The 14,391-nt window shown below is 32.6% G+C and overlaps 1 protein-coding gene across 1 annotated transcript in view; it reads right to left on the reverse strand.

The window, feature by feature from the left end:
• The window catches only part of LOC127702566 (protein arginine N-methyltransferase 5-like), a 29,427-nt gene that overhangs the window by 9,002 nt on the left and 6,034 nt on the right, over window positions 1–14,391 (reverse strand). The window contains exons 6-14 of the mRNA XM_052206818.1: window positions 13,827–14,040; window positions 12,743–12,832; window positions 10,634–10,705; window positions 9,082–9,159; window positions 8,302–8,360; window positions 7,099–7,224; window positions 5,497–5,782; window positions 4,682–4,775; window positions 3,846–3,962 (exon numbers count right to left, since the gene is read on the reverse strand). Of these exons, the coding sequence (XP_052062778.1) occupies window positions 3,846–3,962; window positions 4,682–4,775; window positions 5,497–5,782; window positions 7,099–7,224; window positions 8,302–8,360; window positions 9,082–9,159; window positions 10,634–10,705; window positions 12,743–12,832; window positions 13,827–14,040 (1,136 nt within the window). The remainder of the gene's footprint in view (window positions 1–3,845; window positions 3,963–4,681; window positions 4,776–5,496; window positions 5,783–7,098; window positions 7,225–8,301; window positions 8,361–9,081; window positions 9,160–10,633; window positions 10,706–12,742; window positions 12,833–13,826; window positions 14,041–14,391) is intronic.

Here is a 14,391-nt window from a genome sequence, read left to right on the forward strand (position 1 = left end):
GTACATTATTGCTGTTTACAGTTTATCTCTATCTATAATAATATTGAAGATAATAACCAAAAACTGCAAAATTTCCTTAAAATTACCAATTCAGGGGCAGCAACCCAACAAGGGGTTGTCTGATTCGTCTGAAAATTTCATGGCAGATAGATCTCGACCTGATGAACAATTTTACCCAATCAGATTTGCTCTAAATACTTTGGTTTCAGAGATATAAGCCAAAATCTACATTTTCCCCTATGTTCTATTTTTAGCCATGTTGGCCATTTTGGTTGGTAAGCCGGGTCATCGGACACATTTTGGAACTAGATACCTAATGATGATTATGGCATAGTTTGGTTAAATTTGTCTCAGTAGTTTCAGAGGAGAAGATTTTTGTAAAAGATTACAAAAATTTACAAAAAAAAATAAAAAATTGACTATAAAGGGCAATAACTCCTTAGGAAGTCAATTGACCATTTTGGTCATGTTGCCTTATTTGTAGATCTTACTTCGCTGTACATTATTGCTGTTTACAGTTTATCTCTATCTATAATAATATTGAAGATAATAACCAAAAACTGCAAAATTTCCTTAAAATTACCAATTCAGGGGCAGCAACAAGGGGTTGTCTGATTCGTCTGAAAATTTTATGGCAGATAGATCTCGACCTGATGAATAATTTTACCCAATTAGATTTGCTCTAAATACTTTGGTTTCAGAGATATAAGTCAAAATCTACATTTTCCCCTATGTTCTATTTTTAGCCATGGCGGCCATCTTGGTTGGTGGGCCGGGTCATCGGACACATTTTTTAAACTAGATACCCTAATGATGATTTTGACCTAGTAGTTTCAGAGGAGAAGATTTTTGTAAAAGTTAACGATGGACGACAAGTGATGAGAAAAGCTCACTTGGCCCTCTGGGCCAGGTGAGCTAAAAATTCGTAAGGGTTCCGTTTAACCCAGTGTCTCGCCTACTTTTGCTGTTGTCTATGTTTTCAGTGTGATAGGGGAATGCACATAATAGATTTACACTTAATGAAATAAAACGTTTGAAATGTATGAAAAAAGTTATGCTTGTAAAAAATGAATTCAGTATGCAATCAAATCTATAGATTGGCTCGAAGACAAAATTCGCAGGCTCAACAAAAATGGGGAAAAAATTATTAAAAATTTTCCTGTAGATACTATCTTTTGATTGTAAGAAGCTTCTGTCCAAGTTTGGTAAAAATCCAGGATGGTTTATGAATCTAATAAATGTTTTAAAAACTTTAACATGTTTAACTGCAGACTGTATGTAATGTTAACTGGAAGAAAAACTAAGTCCATTTATAAGTAATATACAGAAAAACATGAAATAAATTTTTACCAAATTTTCTTCTAGATACTAGCTTTTGATCATAAACAAGCTTCTGTCCAAGTTTGGTACAAATCCAGGATAGTTTAAGAGAGTTATTAAAATTTTTAAAACTTTAACCACAGAGTGAATGTAATGTTAACTGGCAGAAAAAATAAGTCCATTTATAAGTAAAATACGGAAAAACAAGATTTTTTTTTTTACAAAACTTACTTCTGGATATTTTCTTATGATCATAAACAAGCTTCTGTCCAAGTTTGGTAGAAATCCAGGATATTTTAAGATAGTTATTAAAATTTTAAAAACTTTAACCACAGAGTGAATATTTGTGGATGATGCCGCCGCTGCCGACGGAATGTAGGATTGCTATGTCTCCCTTTTGCAACAAAAGTCGCAGCTCGACAAAAATGATCATCAGTCTAATAATTCCTTTGGAACAAAGTTATGGAAGTGATAATGTAAATTCAGAAATTATTGCTAGGGTTTTATTAATGCGAATAATGCGACTGGGTGAGTATCGCAATAATAAGAACTTGCATTCGATATCTGATCCATATATCTGTGTGCAGATTTTCCTGAAATCGCAATAATTAATCTTCAATTTTTTCCCAATCAAAACACAATAATAAATGAACGCAATAATTTCCAAATTGACAGTATTCTGTTAGTGATGTATTCAACTCTGCTCATGACATTATTGTAGTAACCTAATAGGTCTAGAACTCCATCCAACTTTGTCCATCGTCTGGTCATGACATTCTTGTAGTAGCCTAATAGGTCTAGAATTCCATCCAACTTTGTCCATCGCCTGCTCGTGACATTCTTGTAGTAACCTAATAGGTCTAGAATTCCATCCAACTTTGTCCATCGTCTGCTCGTGACATTCTTGTAGTAACCTAATAGGTCTAGAATTCCATCCAACTTTGTCCATCGTCTGCTCGTGACATTCTTGTAGTAACCTAATAGGTCTAGAATTCCATCCAACTTTGTCCATCGTCTGGTCATGACATTCTTGTAGTAACCTAATAGGTCTAGAATTCCATCCAACTTTGTCCATCGTCTGCTCGTGACATTCTTGTAGTAACCTAATAGGTCTAGAATTCCATCCAACTTTGTCCATCATCTGCTCATGAAATTCTTGTAGTAACCTAATAGGTCTAGAATTCCATCCAACTTTGTCCATCGTCTGCTCATGACATTCTTGTAGTAACCTAATAGGTCTAGAATTCCATCCAACTTTGTCCATCGTCTGCTCATGACATTCTTGTAGTGACCTAATAGGTCTAGAATTCCATCCAACTTTGTCCATCGTCTGGTCATGCAGATTACTGGAAACATTTTAAAATAAATAAATTTTGTGTATTTACTGTCTTCTGATTGGTTAAAAGTATTACCTTTATTTTCAATGTTGTCGATTTTTATGGCGACACGCCCACTCTGACGGTTGTGTATTCATACGCCAACATGTGTGTACGTTGTTATTGTTAATATAAATAATATAAAAAGCTCTTTGAGCCTTATTTTTGATAGAAATTTATTTATAATGAATGACAATAATTTATTTTGAATTTATTGAACCATAAAATTAATTTTTGACTCTTCACATTTTACATAATCTGCTTCGCGGATTATTCAATGTGAAGAGTCAAAAATTAATTTTATGGTTCAATAAATTCAAAATAAATAATAGTCATTCATTAAATAAAATGCTTTGCTGAGCGCAGCCTGATACGCCCACAGAGGTTGAACCCTGAACAGTTGGGGTAAGTTTGGACGCAATATTCAAGCTTAATACTGTCTGAATTTGGATTGTGCAATACTGTGCAATTGAAGATTTCTTCTTGGAACTTTTCAAAAAATTTAAAAGAAAAAAAAATATGAACTCCCCAAAAAATTTGAAAAAAAATCCCCAACCCCAAACTTTTTGAACCCCCCCCCCCCCCCCCCCCCCCTGGATTAATTATCCCCAAACTCAATCCCAGCCTTCCCTTTGTGATAAGGAAAATTGTAGTACAATTAAGAGAGATCCATACACTAAAACAAAAGTTCTTATCTGGAAACTAGAAAAATGCTTGTTTTTGGCCCCTTTTTTGCCCCAATTCCTGTATGTTTGGGGCAATAACCCCCAAACTCAATCCCAGCCTTCCCTTTGTGATATGAAACCTTGTGTTACAGTTTCAGAGAGATCCATACACTTACACACAAGTTATTGTCCGGAAACTACAAAAATGCTTGTTTTTGGCCCATAATTCCTCAACTGTTGGTACCACAACCCCTAAAATCAATCCCAACCTTCCTTTTGTGGTATTGAACCTTCTTGTAAAATGTCATGGAGATCCACTCAATTAAACTAAAGTAATTGTCCGGAAACCAAATGTGTCTTCAGACGACGACGACGCAGATGACAACATCATAGCATTATACGAACCATAAAAAATTTATAGTAGTATAATGAAAGTTTGTGGGCTTCAAAATATTTGTTACTTTTTCTTAATAAAATCACTTACTAAGATTAATGTCTGCATACAGTACAGTTTCAAAATAACCAGAGAACCCATGCAGCAATGCATCATTCTGTATATCAAAGTCTAAACTAATGTGTCGTGTATTGTCTATTACTTCATCTGAAATATAAAAACTTTATAAATCTTGGAATACAACTTATTTTTTTACATACAATGAGTCTTGATTCTTTTCAAAACTAACAGAAGTGTCATGTATGAACTAATCAACTATAAACAGTGAGGACTACATTCCTGGATTATGTGTACTGTAAATTCAGAAATTATTGCAAAGTTTTTATTATTGCGAATAATGCGACTGGTTGAGAATTGCAATAATAAGAACTCACATTCTGATATCTGACAGCTATATCTGTTTGCAGCTTTTCCACAAATCGCAATAATTAATCTCACAGTTTTGGCCATTTAGCCAAAATCGCAATAATAAATGCACGCAATAATTTCTGAATTTACAGTACCATTTCTTTGTCAGAATGCATGTACTAAAAATGTCTTGGTGTCATATTGTAAGTAACTTAGTATCTAATATCTGCATCTAAATATTGAAATTAATGAAGAAACCAAAAAATATAAAGAGAAAAAATACTCCAAATGATCCCTTACTATTTTTGAAATCCTAAAAAAAAACCCATTTCAAAACCATTCCACATTTTGCATAAAAATGGATCTCAAAAGTTTTCCTAGTGTATCTTTTGATATAATATTAGCAGTGATTTGTATATGTTGTTATCAAACTATTTGAACTACAAAGCCACTAAGGATGCAGCCTCTATAATTTGCATTTTTTGCAGTAATCAGTTAAGTTTCATTTTTGAACTCACCCCTGTTTGGATGTTTGAAGACAAAAACTTTCTTTGGTTCGTCTAAGACTTGACAATTGTGTAGTCTGACAACATAGGGCATCTCAAAATAATGCTGAAAAGTTAAAAATAATAATAGAGACAATAAGTTGGTTAATACTGTAAATTCAGAAGTTATTGTGATTTTTGAAGACTGAACAAAAGTGTGAGATAAATTATTGCTTTTTAAGGAAAAACTTCATACAGATACATGAATCAGATATCGGAATGTGTGTTCTTATTATTGCCGTACTTACCTAGTCGCATTATTCACAATAATAAAAACCTCACAGTAATTTCTGAATTTACTGTATTCAAAAGCAAAAAAAAAAAGGCTTTTATTTTAGGCTTATAAATTATATATATATATCAAATGTCTTTAAAATTCACTGACTAAATATATAGTAACCGTTAGTCCTAACTACTGTTTGAGACATTACCTTATTCAAAATAATACCTACTGATGTCATAGTAATGAAAGTTTATATATATCAAATTGAATTTTCTACCGAGCATAAAAATTTGCACTGATAAATAAATTTACTGACACAATCCTTGAATACTTACATCAGGTTGTTTATCCTTATCTTTACTGAAACAGTCCTTGAATACTTACATCAGGTTGTTTATCCTTATCTTTACTGACACAATAATCCTTGAATACTTACATCAGGTTGTTTATCCTTATCTTTACTGACACAATCCTTGAATACTAACATCAGGTTGTTTATCCTTATCTTTACTGACACAATCCTTGAATACTAACATCAGGTTGTTTACAATCCTTGAATACTTACATCAGGTTGTTTATCTTTATCTTTACAGTTTCTGACTTCATTGTGAAGTTTCTCCGACTGCAATGGTGCTAGGAATGAAGTATATTCACACGGAATGCTGATTCCATCCTCCTTAAGGAATCGCTGTGCTCCATCAAGACATTCTGGTGACAGCTCGTTATCAGCAAATGACCCCAGTAATTCACTCACTAAAATGTCAGCTTTCTGTGGGGCCTCCCACTTTCTCATGTCACATGATATAACTTCTACTTGGTCTCCCCACATCTCATCTTTCATATTCTCTAACCTTAAATAAAAAAAGCAATAAACTGTTGACAGAGATATGTATCACCTTTTTGTAATTTGATAGCATAATGCAAACATATAAACTATGCAAAACATTCAAAGTCAATGAACTATGACTTATGGTGCAGGACCAAATAACCCAATGGAAATGAGAAATGCCAATGCTTATAAAACTGCATACCAAATACCATTGACTTATCACAAGTGGTCCCTTTACAATACCCTAAACACAAACTTTAATTTGTAAACAATATAAAAGTTTCAAAATTAATGAACCATGCTGAGGGGGTGGGGCCATACATGTATTATCACCAAGGAAAAGAAACTTGCAAATGCTTATACAACTGCTTATGAAATATCAATAACTTAACATTAGGGGTTCCTCTTAACTTATCTAATCACAAACTAAACAGGTATACTATGCAAAACATTCAGTCAATAGACCATGACTGATGGGGCAGAGCCAAAACATTTCCCTGGAAATGAGATGTGCCAATGCTAATGCATCTACATACCAAATATCACAGACCTACCACACTAGTGGTTCCCCTTAAAATGACCTAATCACATACAAATACATGTAAAGTAAGTAAAAGTTTCAAAGTCAATAGACCATAACTGAGGGGCGGGACCAAATAGTATCCATGGAAATCAGATGAGCTAATGCTAATGTATCTACATACCAAATATCATTGACCTAACACTAGTGGTTCTTCTTAAACTGACATAATCACAAACTAATACAGGTAAGCAAAGGTTTCAAAGTCAATAGACCATGACTGAGGGGGCTGGGCCAAATAATCTCCATGGAAACAATGCTAATACAACTGCATACCAAATATCATTGACCTACCACTAGGGGTTCCAAATAAACTGACCTAATCACAATCTAATAATTGTTGACCACGCCAGCGCTGCCATTTGAAACAGCAAACCTAAGTCTTACTTTTTGACTCTGTCAAGGGGAGACAATAAAATCTGTATTTAAAATTACTAGGTTAATGAATCTATTCACATCAGAGGGGTTGGATATAGAAGAATATTATCCAAAAGATGGGTTCAAATTAACAAGTGAAACTTATAAAAAGTCCAAGGAAATTCAGAAGGATAAAAAAAATAACATTTTTATGGGACATAATAAATTTTTGGTTTATTTCTTTCAAATGGGAAAAAAATTAAAATAAATGAAAACCAATTTCCGGCAACTCTACATGGTACATAATGGAAATAAAAAAAAAAGAAAAATCAAAGATTAGCACTGCTACTATTGTTCTTCAACTACTAATTTCCATAAATTTGTCCCTCCATTCAACTTACGTGATAACAGCATTAGGATTTTTCTCCACAGCATAGATCTTTTTCACCTTCCTGCCTGCCTGCTGTGCAGCTGCTATAGATGCCCTGACTAATGGTCCACGCCCAGCACCAACAACCATTAAAACACTATATAAATTTCAAATATGATAAGAAAGGACTTACATGTACATTAATATTGTTTAATTGTAAAGGGGAAGCTCAATATGTAAGAAATTAACATGCAAGACTAAAATGGGTAATAGAATCTAAATGTTTATAATAAATTCTACATAAAAACCAAAATTATAAATTTAAAATTATATTATTTCATAATAAATGGAATTCTTTTAGACCAGCTACTGTTCTAAGTTAAAAATGGTTTTGAACAAGGATTTATCAAGGGTAGAAAAGATAATGCACAAATGAGAAGATACTTTTGGAGTGTCTCTGCAAATCCATCATAAAACATAAACTATTATATCGTTGGTTGAATTAGTGATTGTGGTTGGTTTAACACCGTCACACGGTGACCCCCTATGGATCTGTAGGGGTCAGCAGATTTCATAGGGTATCATGACTTCAGGTCTACTATTTATGGGGACGTCATCGATTAATGTTGTTGTATTTCATGGTTTATTTTTATACAAAACTCAGCAGGTAAAGTCCTGTGTGCAATAAATTCATTATACGGATCACTACTGACCCCCTACGAATCCATAGAGAGTTATTAAAATCCATACAGGATTTGGCCTTCATCCTCACCCCTTTGCAATTTATTAACCCTCTATGGATCTGTAGGGACTCAGTATCAAACCATACAACTAATGTTTTTGTAAATTTCTGAGAAAAGGCTTTCAGAAAATGCAAATAGTTGTTGACATTGAATAGGTTAACAATTTGACTGAAATGTCATATTGAAGGGAGATTCCGTAGTGAGTAAAATAGAAAACAAAGGATATGGTGTATCAATCCATGACACAAAATCAGTACATGAACAGCAAAAAACATAAAAAGAAAGCTGCAAATACTTTAATAAAAGCCAAATATTGTGTTAAAACATTTCAAATTGTGAAAACACTGTTAACTCATAACTTTTGCTTGTTTTTTTTAATTTTGACATACAAATGTATTTGTATTTAGCATGATCAAAGAAGAATATAAATCCATTATCAACCAAAACTTTCATAATTCAATGCAAAAAATAATGGTTTGATAGCTACTTACATTTCTTTTGTATCTTTTTCCTCTGGTTTGACTTTGTCTAACAAAGCATAATACACAGCCTGAAATATTTATCATTAGGTATCACTTTAGATTCTCATGAGAAGATAGTAAAACTATCTTTTAAAAAGGACTACAAAGAGTGAGCTTACTGTTGTAAGTAAAAACAAGAAATATACAATACTGTAAACATGGATGTCTTTGAGATTTCAGTTACCATACTTTTTCGCACTGGGGTTAAATTTTACACATATTGCATATCAACGAAAACTTAGTAATTTACATCAATATTGGTGCTTTGTACAAACTATTCTTGAATGGATGTTTTCGCACATCTTATATGATCGTGAAATAATCGAAAAATAGCCCCTACACAAAAATTTTAACATTTACAGTTCATATAAATCTAAAAGCATGGAAAATAAAGATTGTTGTTTACATCTTTTTAAATGAATTATTTTATTATGATATAAAAATGTTAAACATCAAAAGCTAGTGGTACCCAGAGCAGGCACTTTGAAAAGAGGGTAGCTACCAAAAGAGACAATTTTTTTTAATTTCTCTTACGGGTTAACCGACAAAACTAGTATTTATCATCTCCCCATAAAGGAGATTATGTTGAATTGCCTTTCCTGGGCCCCATGCATTTTTTTATGGAATAGCCTTTAGTATGAAAAACAGGTTTTTCAGATTCCTTGGTTTTATTTCATTAAAAAACAAGATGTCATCTAATAAAAAAATGTGCAAACATAACCCAATGCATTAGACTAAATGATATCATACCTTCTGATATTGTGAATATTTGACAGGATCCTTTTCAAAGATCTCATATGTCTGTGATTCTAAGTTGTCCATCAGTGGCTAAAATTTAAAGCAGAATAATTAAGTGCAAATACCATGCTTCATTATTTCAATCGTACATGAGTAAGAACAAGTGTATACATAATCATGATAATGTCTAACTATATTTTTTCCTATTCATGCAAACAAAACATGATTTTTCATTCTACCGTAAACAAATAATTTGGATTTTTCAGGTTATTTGTCTATCAGAACTATATATCTGAAGCATCAAAATTAATCATTGAATATTGTTGGTTTGGCATTATAATTTGAAAAGTAGGACCAATTGTGCATAGTAATAAGACATTAGATCAAGTGATTATATATATCTTAGTATTCATCACAAGAAACCTGGTCATTCGGCTTATACTGAAAGTCTTCTTTTTCAAAATTGTTAACAGTTCCAATAGTTAAAAAAATAAATGAAGAATGTATCCATGGGACACAGATTCCCCCGCTTGTAGTGTGAAAAAGGCAAATTCAGCAACTTTTCCATTTATAAAGGGACACAACTCAATAACAATGAAATTGATTCCAAAGAAAATTTGAAATTGATCTGTGTTCAGTAGTAATAAGCATTGTCTATGAGTTTTCATAACATTTGGTTCAGGCAAACATAAGTTAGAAAATGTAAAAAAATTTTGGGAAGTACATGCAGGACATCGGCAAACCTTAATGTCCTTAATGCACTATTTACTAATAAAAACAGAGCAACTGTACTGACTAGGAGGCAATAGTTACCTTTTGCAGAAATATTTTATTCTAACACAATGCCAAAATTAAAGAATTTTCATTTTCAAAGGTCATTCTTATAGAAAGAATAATATTGCGTGATAAATCCAAAGGAGTAAGTTCGGTATGGGTCAAATTTGGCCCCGATTATTAAGTTCAATGTTTCAGGATAACATGTGTCTCAAGTTGATAAAAAGACATGTGAGAAAGTTATATAGAAATATTTTTGCCAAAGTTTTATTTTTAAGCATTGATTTTGACATCCCAAATAGGTAAAAATAGAGATTTATGCGAAATTGGACAAAATCGTCCGGATTTCAACCAAATTAAGACCTAGGAAACATAGAGCGCAGGCGTCGACAAACAAAATATTCAAGTCAGATTTGTAAAATGTCATAACAAACATTAATCTTAAATATCTTTGTTGTCGACGCATGCGCTCTATGTTTCCTCTCCAAAAAATCAACGTAAATTTGCCTGTTTTCATTGAATTTTTCCGGAAAATCAAAATGAGTGCTATTTGTGACATCATGAATAGAACACAAAAACATAAATGAGTGCTATTTGTGACATCATGAATAGAACACAAAAACATAAATTTTCAACAAAAAGACGTTTTTCCAATCTAGTCATTATATTAGTTTGATTCCTTGTGAAATTGGTCAATAAATTCTAATTTCAATTTTCAGCTAGAATAAGGGGCCATTTTAGGGCCTTATTGAACCTACTCCATTCGATTGTATACTAAGCTACTTCTAACCTGTAATGGACTCTGTAAGTAGTCTTCATATCCTTTAGCAAACTGTGCTACGGGATCTGGTGGTGGCTGGGTCTAAAATAAAAAATTTCAGATGATGGATATGCTGATCTAATTATCTTATCAGGTGAAGTACACAACATAAATAGTGCATGGATGTCGTAAAGACAAAATAAATGTAATAGTCACATTAGAATAAAATTTGGACTTAACATCTAAATTTTTTGTAAACAATTGAATTGGCTTCCTTGGACATACCCAAATCCTAATAACAATACAGGTTATGTTTTGACTGTACCAGATGCACATTTTAACAATTTATGTCTCTTCAGTGATGCTCATTGCTCAAATCTTTGATTCAAATCTAATACAAATCAAGAGCTGATAAACCAAAAAGGACCAAAAGCAAAGCAAAACCCCAGACAAGGAATCAGAGCTATGCATGAGGGAGATACATTCCTTAACTCCAAATTAATGCACCAATCAAAATGTCAATCAGTTTTTCTAATAACATAATTATCCTTCTACAGAATGGAAACTTTCTTTATTTAAGAGTATCTATACATGTATATATATTAAGCAAGTCTAAAAGGGTACAACATCACAAAATAAATGTGGATAGTGTCCACATGTGGACACAGATGATGCCCCCGCTTGCATAGCATATAGTTATAAAGGGACATAACTGAAGAACGGTAAAAGTGACGCTACCCAAATTTGAACTTGGTCTGAGTTTTGGGTAATAAGCATTGTGTGTATGTCTCAAAACATTTGGTTGAGGCTAACTTAAGTAGAGAACAGAAACTAAAAATTCAGCAATTTTTCTATTTGTAAACACGCATAACTCTAGAACGGTTGTGTATATGTTTTATAACATTTGGTTGAGACAAACTAAAGTTAGAGAACGGAAACAAAAATTCAGCAATTTTTATGTTTATAAAGGGACATAACTCAAGAATGGCAAAAGTGTTCTCACCAAATTTCGTACTTTATTATGTAGTAATAAGCATTGTGTATAAGTTTCATAACATTTAGTTGAGGCAAACTAAAGTTAGAAAACTGAAACAAAAAATTTGTACTTGATCTTAGTTTTGTGGTAATGAATATTGTGTATAGGTTTCATAATGTTTGGTTGGGGCAAACTTAAGTTACAGAATGGAAACTAAAAATTTTGCAATCTTTCGATTTATAAAGGGGCATAACTCAATAATGGTTAAAGTGACACTACCCAAATTCAACTTGATCTGTGTTTTATCAGTGGAAGTCAAAATTAAACATTGCATTGTATAAAGCATTGACTGATTCAACTATAATCATGGACAAAGGAAGATAACTCCAATTTAAAAAATTACTTGATATTTAGAAGGAAATAAAAATTTTCCAATTTTTCCATTTATAAAGGGGCATAACTCTAGAACAGTTAAAGTGACGCCACCAAAATTCAAACTTGATCTGTGTTTTGTGGTAATAAGCATTGTGTATAAGTTTCATAACATTTGGTTGAGGCAAACTTAAGCTAGAGGACGGAAACTAAACATTTTGCATTTTTTTCATTTATAAAGGGGCATAACTCTAGAACGGTTAAAGTGACGCCACCACCAAAACTCAAACATGATCTGTGTTTTGTGGTAATAAGCATTGTGTATAAGTTTTATAACATTTGGTTGAGGCAAACTGAAGTTAGAGAATGGAAACCAATTTTGGGATGTACGTACAGACGGACAAGGGTAAAACTTAATGCCCCCACCGCTACGGCAGGAGCATAAAAAAATATATATAATGATATGAACTAGAACTCATACATATGCAATGTAATGAAATAATGTTCAGCTGTTCAAATGGACCACTCAAGATTTTATAGTTAACATATGAATGTTCAGTACTTGTCTCTGCTGAATTGAACAAGTAATCCAGGTATTATTTGCAGGTCAGAATACCTTTTGTCAACTCATTTTAACCGAAAGAACCAAGAGTTGACAGCAGTATATACAGATACTTTGGCAAAATAACTGGAACAAGGGATCTAAGTTTTGATGGTGTATATAGATACTGTGGCAAAATGATCTGAAACAGGTTTTCTAAGATTCGACACAGATACCTTTATCAACTTACCTGAAACAAATGATCTAGGTACTGTTGGTAGGTGTGGATACCTTTGTCTAGGTGTCTGTTTGTACCTGTTATGATAATCTGGACTTCCAACTGTAAAATATTTATAAACAAATGTTACAACAGAATGTCAATAGTAGTGCTAATAAAGACTTTTTCATCAACTTCTTATTTGTATACCTAACTTTAGCTGTGATTGTTTATCTTTTCTAGACTACCACAATGTTTAAATCCTAACGTCAAATGTTCTTTTTTGTACCTTCTGAACATTTATCCTTAAAATTGTAATTTATCTAAAAACTCACCAAAGGACATTTTGTGGACCTCATTTGTACTTTATACAGTAAATTCTGTAATTATTTCTAGAATACTATTTCCTACTGAACAACATTTTTCTATTGTTGTTGTTCTTCATGGAAAGTTACCAAGTAAGTCACAAATAGAAGGGAGAATTACAAAAAACATTAGGCAAACCTACTTGTGTAATATGGTTTAAAGAAAGGAGAATGTGTCCAGGAGACATAGATGATGCCCCCGCTTTCATATAACGTTAAAAAGGGACATAACTCAAGAAAAACAAAAGTGACGCCACCAAAATTTGACCTTGATCTGCGTTTTGTGGTAATAAGCATTGTGTATAAGTTTCATAACATTTGGTTGAGGCAAACTAAAGTAAGAGAACGGAAGCTAACTTTGGGATGTACATACGGATGGAGGTACAGACGGAAAAGGGTAACACTTAATGCCCCCTCCGCTGTGGCAGGGGCATAAAAATGGGGAAACTAACAACTGGGGATAATCAATTAGAATATAGTTGATAAATGCATCCCGTAAGAATCTGAGATGATTAATAAATACTGGAATCAAATTTCAATTTTCAATCTCACATGACGGTAATAGTTCTTTTTTTTTCATGCAGGTTATTTTTTCATAGTGACTAACAAATAGTTAATTCAAATGCATGGATAATAATTGAAGAGGAGAATTATATATAGACTTAAACATAGTTATAGATTTTGTAATTTTAGTATGGCATAATTTTTTGGTAAGTAAACATAACTGTGTCATAAAAAAATTCCTTTCTAACCTTGAATAACATAAGAATGAATATCTGATGAGCTCTGGTTAACACTGGATAGCCTCTCTTATTGGTTAGGAACAGGCTAGTAGAGATAGAGCATGATTTCACAGGCTCTGCTAACCATCTTTTCTGGACTTCTACAGATGGCATGTCTGGTGTAAGTTCTAAACAAACACTAACTCTCTTGTGGGAATCACATAGAGTCCTGAATTTGTGCCACCTAAAATGATAAATTTTATGATCTGAATGTTAAAGTATTTAAGAATTTCTATGACAAGAACAAGCTATTTATAAAAAGGCAAATATCTTTTTAAAAAAGTCAATAACTAACATCATTAAAAATAACTATATGATATTTAACCCCACCACATTCTGTATTTGCCTGTCCAATTCAGGAGCCTTTTATTCTGTGGTTGTCATTTGTTGCTGTTTATCATAATTGTTTTTAGTTTATTGTTATGTACATAAATCAAGCCATTAGATTTCTTGTTCGGATTGTTTCACATTTGTCATTTAGAGGCCTTTTATAGCTTAATATGTGGTGTGACCTTAAGTTGTTAACTTCAACTTT

This window comes from Mytilus californianus, unplaced genomic scaffold (genome assembly GCF_021869535.1).
Source record: "Mytilus californianus isolate M0D057914Y unplaced genomic scaffold, xbMytCali1.0.p SCAF_5, whole genome shotgun sequence".
In the NCBI taxonomy this organism is placed as follows: Eukaryota; Metazoa; Mollusca; class Bivalvia; order Mytilida; family Mytilidae; genus Mytilus; species Mytilus californianus.